This window comes from Miniopterus natalensis, chromosome X, assembly GCF_054644295.1.
Source record: "Miniopterus natalensis isolate mMinNat1 chromosome X, mMinNat1.hap1, whole genome shotgun sequence".
In the NCBI taxonomy this organism is placed as follows: domain Eukaryota; kingdom Metazoa; phylum Chordata; class Mammalia; order Chiroptera; family Miniopteridae; genus Miniopterus; species Miniopterus natalensis.
The window spans coordinates 99072353-99079615 of NC_142103.1; the positions used below are offsets into that span (position 1 = coordinate 99072353).

Genomic DNA, 7263 nt, shown 5'->3' on the forward strand with positions numbered 1-7263 from the left:
GTCCGGATAGCGTTCCCATGCCTTGCTGCTGGCGATCTTGATTTTGTTTTGTAAGAAGTGGTGCAGTGAGACACTTTTGTAAAAGAATGCTTCCGTTTGGGAAACACGTGCATGCAACAGAGGGATTTGTCGTGATTTGACTTAACTGTAGAGAGCCAGACCTTTAAAAACACCTTTTTTAGGAAGTGACAAGGAGGACCACTGCATGGTGATTATGGTTTGTTTTTTTAAGTCATTATTCATTTGTTTTTAAGTCAGCACTATCCAGTAGAACCTTCTCCAGTGATAGAAGTGTTCGCTAATCCGCACCATCCAATATGACAGTCACCAGCCACACGTGGCTATTGAGCACTTGAAGTGTGGCTCAATGTGTTCGACTGAGAAGGGGAATTTTTAAAATTTATTTGATTTTAATTGATTTAAATTTAGATAGCTACTGTGGCTTGTGGCTACCACACTGGACAGTGCAGGTTTAAAATGTCCCCCTCCTAAAATGTCACAAGACACACATGAATGGGTCTGCGTTCTGTGGCATTTCATAAAATTTAACATGTAAGGCCTAAATATCTAATAACTCTCCACTGAGAAGTGTGTGTTTGTGCGTGTGTGTGTACAGAGATGCAGAGATTATTTAAAAACACAGTTTAGTCTTAAGAAAGAGCTGAGATGTTTTGAATTAAGTGAAAATATACCCAGATAAGTATACCTTAGGACTTCTTTAAGTCTGTTCTGTGTGAAACAGAAATGAGCCCTTAAGTCACACGTGGCTTAGAGTAGCACCCACATTTGACTGGAGGTGCAGGAGCCCCTGCTGTTCTGCGTGTGGGTGATGGTCCACATTTTCTTTCTAGCAGTTGTTTTTTTGCTGACATGTGAATGCCATAAAACCAGCAAGTTTAGCAGCAGCCTCTTTTGATAATTCTGTTCTTGAGTGTCATGGTTTACTCGATTGTTTCACCTCCAGCCCCTGACATGTACGAAAGACAGTTAGTGAACCCAGTCATTTGCCTTGGAGATGAGTAAACCCAAACGGAGCCACACTTTGTTACACTTAGCCTGTGCCACTTTTATGTGTGGGCAGATTTGGGGCAGATGCCCATTAGACAGGAAATGAGAGTCATTAAGTTAGAAACACACCCACCCAAGTTCACTTGCTAATGTGGGTAGGGAATTACTGTTGGTACAGGAAACAAGTTTGAAAGTCATACATTTGGCAGTTTTCATGACGTCTTTATATTTCCGTGACTTTTTGAGACATAACATATTATGAATACTTAGCTTCCGTGAATAGTGACAGCTTATATTTTTATATAGTTTTCAAGAGCACATTTATACATTCTCTTTTGGCTCTCATAACATTTTGGTGAGGTTTTAGATATTCTACTATTTCTGGACTCTCAGGAGTCAAGCGACCAGTGCATGTGTGTATGGCCAATAAACGGTACAATCAGGAGTGTGACAGGGAGGATGTGGGCCCATCCGACTCTCCCCCAGGCTGAGAGATGGAGCAGGGAGCAGGAGTAAAGTCTGATGACTGAGGAAATGGAGTCTGGGCCTTTCACTTGTCGACCAGGCGACATGCCCCAAGAGGTCATGCTGGCCCAGGGCAGCGCGGCCGAAACTTGAGCGCGTGGCCTGGGTCAGCATGGTGGGGACCCTGGCCCCACTCAAACGAGCTGAGTGCCCAGTGAATCACTTGAACACCCTGGACCTTCATTTCTTTTCTTTTTTTAAGCTTCTTTATCTTTATTGTTGAAAATATTACAGATGTCCCCTTTTTACCCCCATTGATCCCCTCCACCCCGCATCCATCCCACCCCTAGGCCTTCCTGACCTTCGTTTCTTAGATAGGGGGTTGAGTACAACTTCCGAATCCCCTTTCTTTGCTAATTCTATGACAGGTAATGTTGCTTAGACCCAGGAAGGACTCTGCATTTGTGTAGCAGTGGGAGTGCATGAATATGGACATATCAACTTTTGGGGCCAGTTTTTAAAAAACATTCTTCAGTTATTCCTGTGTTTTCTTTATTGAAAGCCCTTTTGTAACAGCAGAATTGAATTTCCTGAACTAAAATCTAACAAGAGGTATCTTCTACTTGATTGCTTTTAAGGATATGTTAATTTATATGCTAAATCAACATATCCTTAAACATATCTAGCATAACTTGCCTTTTCTGACAAGTCTTAATTTTCTTCTATCTCCTCTCTGTACTCTAGGCCACTCCCATGCCTGCTCTTTCTAATTTTGTCCAAAAGTCAGAGAGGAGAGTGAGGTTGGCTTTTATGGTTTTATGTATTTATTGATACGTTCTCAATATGTTTAGAGTAAATCTTTATTTTCTAACCTGTGAGCATAGGTTTCTCTAATTGTTCCCTCTCATCCCTTAAAAAAAAAAAAAAAGAGACTAGATTTTTACCTATTATGGAATTCAGGCTTCTATTGCTAGAAGTCAGCAAAAACTTGGCCAAGGGTAGGCATGAAACCCTTAATTCCTAGCAATGTCATCTACATAGATCAGTAGAACTCTTGTGGAGTTGATCAGCCTGCTTACTTATTTGGAATCGAGCAAGAGGAACCCCAAACTGAGCACACAGCTCAGAGCAAAAGTACAATTGCAGGGCTATCTCATGGAGAAGCTATATTTCTCAAGAGCCCCAACATGGCAACATCTATGTCAATAATTGGTCCTGTTTTGAATATTCCATGTGACTCAAGGTAGTTGGAGCATCCCATAAAGTTTCTATTTTGAAGATAGCATGGTTGTGCAAGTATTTCTCAAATTCTTGGACCTATGAGAATATTTGTTGGGTTGGGAAACTTTCATGCTGCTGACCCATAAATCGTAGTGAAAATAGCATGTGAAGCAGATGTGATTTCAAGGCGAGTTTACCAAGTACATTAATGTTTTTTATGTGCACTACTGGGTGTTTCCTGGGTCTTGAGCCAACATGCGTGTCTTAGTTCTAATGACCACCACGTTCGGTATCCCCATGGAGTTTGCTGACTGTGGATGACCAGCTCCTTCACATTGAAGCTAACTAGGGAGCTGTTGTGGTCCTCAAACACAGAGGCAAAACCCAACCCACCGCTGAACAAAAAGGACAGTGTTTGACTAACGTAATCAAGGGAGTGCAGCTATTCTCATGGTTCTATAGTCCCTTCGTGTTGCTAAAGAAAACAGTAGTCATTGGAAGGGTGAAAAAATGAAAAAACTGAGTGTCCAGGTACTGTTTTATGCTATGCTATTTATTGTACTTGAGAACAAATTGAGATCAGCAGGAATAGGACTGAGTGATGCTTAATCTCAAATGGACTGCGATTTAGGCTCTAGTATGACAAGAGTAGATTCACAGAAAATAAATGGGTCTATCAGCTCAGGCTTTCATTTTAACTTAATTTATTAACATAATACCTCTAGTAGAGAACAGATAGTAGGTAAGAGGGTCAGGAGCAATTTGCTTTTAAGGCTTTTGTTGATGTTTAGAAACGATTAGTGGTCTTCAAAAGATTATAAATTTAATCAAAATTGAAATGCTTTTATACATTTTCTGAATAAGTTACTTCCAATTTGAGATGAAATCAAGTTCCTCTGACAAAAGGAGATCGTAGTGTGTGAGTAGAAAGTAATAATAGAATATTTCTTAGTATTGTCTCTTGAGTGGGGGTTAATTATGTAAAGTGTTTGGGGTTGTAAATAGGATAATTGTCTGGTGGTTTTTTTTTAAATACCTTGCTAAATAGTTCCTCTTTTGATCTAGTGATAGATACAGCGATGCCAGTGATGACAGCTTTTCAGAGGCAAGGATAGCCGAGTTGGAAATAAGCTGAAGCTAATACGTGACTCAGAATGCCAGGCACTGCCTGAGAGGGTAAGAAGGAATCTGTAAGTTCTTGCTTGGTTTACAGACAAGCTGTTGTCTTGGTGTAGAAGGGAGCAAGCACTCTAGGACTTGTCTGCAGGATCCCCTTTGCCTGGCAGAGGTAGCCGGACAGACTTCACAGCCGACTGTACCTTTGGGAAACTGGAATGCACCTGAGAAAGCTAGCAGTTAGCATGGAGAGAATGGAATGCATTTGAGGCCAGGAGTAAATCTATAAGCGGACCTATAAATATATACCTGGAGGCTGAAGTGGTTAGAGTTCTAATAGTTTAGGTCAGGGATCAGCAAACTTCCTCTGTAAAGGGCCAGGCAGTAAATATGTTAGGCTTTGCAGGCAATGAGGCCCCTGTCACAGCTAATCCACTTTGCCACTGTGGAGGAAAAGCAACCTCGGACACTGCTTAACTGAATGGGCATGGCTGCATCCTAGTAATACTCTGTTTATAAAAACAGTTTGCTGGCCCCTGGTCTGGGTCACTCATGGAAAGCAGGTTTCCTTGGATGTATGTAAAATAAAATAGTATTTTACCTTTTTGCAGCGAGATGGCAGAGACTGGCTTGGCTTCTGAGGGCAACTTATTTTCCCCACTGCTCTGTTAGGCTTTATTAGAGAGGCCAGCAGCCTGGCTAGCTTGGTCACATTCCAGCTCAGAGGCCCATATGCCTGGGATGACCTGCTCCCTTTAGCAGGGACAGCATCTTGGGAAAATTTGCAAAGGGTTCATCGCTCCAGTGTGAGCTCTCTTCATATTTCACTTAGGGGCTGAATACTGATGTTCACCATGGAAAGCCTATCTATATTTATTTAGGTTTGCCTCAAACACGGAGACCTTTAGGAGCAAACCAAAATGATGCCAAGATTAGCTGGGAGTATTTTAAAGACTTATATTATTCAGGTTCTGATGTTGCTAATACTTATGTTCCTTTGTTGTTTGTTTGTTTTAGGTTCTGAAGTAATTGAAGCCAAGATAAAGCAACTATCGGAAGAAACTGCCACACTTTTAAAGAATCACTCTGTTCTCCACGAAACCTGGGATGAAAGCCTCTAAGGGAACCTAATAATATGTACTTTCATGAACCAAAACCAAAGGGGCACTTTCCTTTTTTCCTCCAGAGGTGGCCTTTGGGTCTCGCAGATTTCTGTAGCCGATTAAACGTTTCCCCGACAACCTCATGGGGAGAAAGTGTGTTCTCGTTTTGTCTAGTGAATCATGACGTCAGGTGCTGAGCAAAGATCCAGGAACTGAGCCTTCACTGTGCTATATGGGAAGGGTGGCAGGGCACATGCAATAACTAATTTTGAGTAAAAAATGAGTCATTCTGTACCTGGAACTCAACCACAGATTTGGGTGTGGCCCAAGTTTATTTTAATTTCTCACCCTGTTTATTTCTAGTTAAAAAGAAATTTAAACAGGTCCAAGAGTGGGGGTGGCAAATAAGACCCATGCTCAGGCACAGAATTTAAGGGGGTGTAAAAAAAAGTCAGGAATCATACATATATGTATGTTTTTTAATTGAGATGAAATTCACATAACATAGAATTAACCATTTTAAAGCAAACAATTTAGTGGCATTAGGTACATTCACAACGTTATGCAGCCACCACCTTTATCTACTTCTGAAACATTTCCAACACCAAAATAAATTCCCATACCCATTAGCAGTCACTCCCCATTCCTACCTCCTCCTAGCCCCTAGCAACTGCTAATCTCCTTTCTATTTCTATAATTTGCTAATTCTGGATATTCCATATAAGTGGAATAATACAATATGTGGCTTTTTGTATCTCGCTGCTTTTATTTAGCATCACGTTTTCAAAGCTCATCCTGTGTATCAGTGCTTCATTCCTTTTTATGGCTGAATAAAATTCCATTGTATGTATCTACCACAATTTGTTTATCTCCTCATATGTTGATGGACATTTGAGTTGTTTCCACCTTTCAGCTGTGATGAATAGTACTATTATGAACATTCATGTGCAATTATCTGTTTGAGTACCTGTTTTTAATCCTTTTGTGTATATACCTGGGAGTGGAATTGCTGGGCTATATGGTAATTCTGTTTAACTTCTGGAGGAAGCATCAGTAATATTTTAATGCAATATATATATTTTAAGTTTCTTTATTTTTATTGTTGAGAATATTACAGATGTCCCCTTTTATCCCCATTGATCCCCTCCACCCCACATCCATCCCACCCCCGGGATTTCCCCATACAATGTCTGTGTCCATGGGTTATGCTTATAAACATATAAGTTCTTTGGTTAATCTCTCCCCACCCACACCCCCTCCCCACCTTCCCTCTGAGATCCCTCAGTCTGTTCCATGCTTCTATATCTCTGGATCCACTTTGTTCATCAGTTTGTTTATTATATTCCACATATAAGTGAGATCATGTGGTACTTGTCTTTCTCTGCCTGGCTTATTTCACTTAGCATAATACTGTCCAGCTCCCTCCATGCTGTGCCAAAGGATAAGAGATCCTTCTTCTTTACAGCTGCATAGTATTCCACGGTATAAATGTGCCACAGCTTTTTTATCCACTCATTTACGGATGGGCACTTGAGCTGTTTCCAGATCTTAGCTATTGTGAATTGCACTGCTATGAACATAGGGGTGCATAAGTTCTTTGTGATTGCTGTTTCAGGTTCCTTAGGATATATTCCTAGAAGTGGGATCAATGGGTCAAATGGCAGGTCAATTGTTAATCTTTTGAGGAAACTGCATACTGTTTTCCACAGTGGCTGCCCCAGTCTGCATTCCCCCCAGCAGTGCACTAGGGCTCCCTTTTCGCCACACCCTCGCCAGCACTTGTGGTTCATTGATTTGTTGATGGAGCCATTCTGACAGGAGTGAAGTGATACCTCATTGTGGTTTTAATCTGCATCTCTCTGATGATTATTGACGTTGAGCATTTTTTCATGTCTCTTAGCCATTTGTATGTCCTCTTTGGAGAAGTGTCTATTCAGGTCCTTTGCCCATTTTTAAATTGGATTGTCTTCCTTTTGTTAAGTTGTATGAGTTCCCTATATATTTTGGATATTAACCTTTTATCAGGTGTGTCATCGGCAAATATGTTCTCCCATACAGTGGGCTCCCTTTTCGTTTTGTTGATGGTTTCCTTTGCTGTGCAGAAGCTTTTTATTTTGATGCAGTCCCATTTGTTTATTTTCTCCTTAGTTTCTCTTGCCCTAGGAGATGTATCAGCAAACATATTGCTACGAGAAATGTCTGAGGTTTTGCTGCTTATGTTTTCCTCTAGGATTTTTATGGTTTCTTACATTTAAGTCTTTTATCCATTTTGAATTTACTTTTGTATATGGTGTAAGTTGGTTGTCTAGCTTCATTTTTTTTGCATGTATCTGTCCAATTTTCCCAGCAC

The 7263-nt window shown here is 40.7% G+C and overlaps 1 protein-coding gene across 3 annotated transcripts in view; it reads left to right on the forward strand.

Moving 5' to 3' along the window:
* CTPS2 (CTP synthase 2) overlaps positions 1-6002 on the forward strand; it is an 88813-nt gene extending 82811 nt beyond the window's left edge. For 2 of the 3 annotated variants that reach the window (XM_016211170.2, XM_016211171.2), the window contains exons 18-19: positions 3760-3870; positions 4828-6002. In XM_016211170.2, coding sequence (XP_016066656.1) covers positions 3760-3829 — 70 coding nt within the window. In that variant the 3' untranslated portion in view covers positions 3830-3870; positions 4828-6002. The remainder of the gene's footprint in view (positions 1-3759; positions 3871-4827) is intronic. The other variant, XM_016211173.2, reaches the window with a different exon arrangement.
* The last annotated feature ends 1261 nt before the right edge of the window (positions 6003-7263 follow it).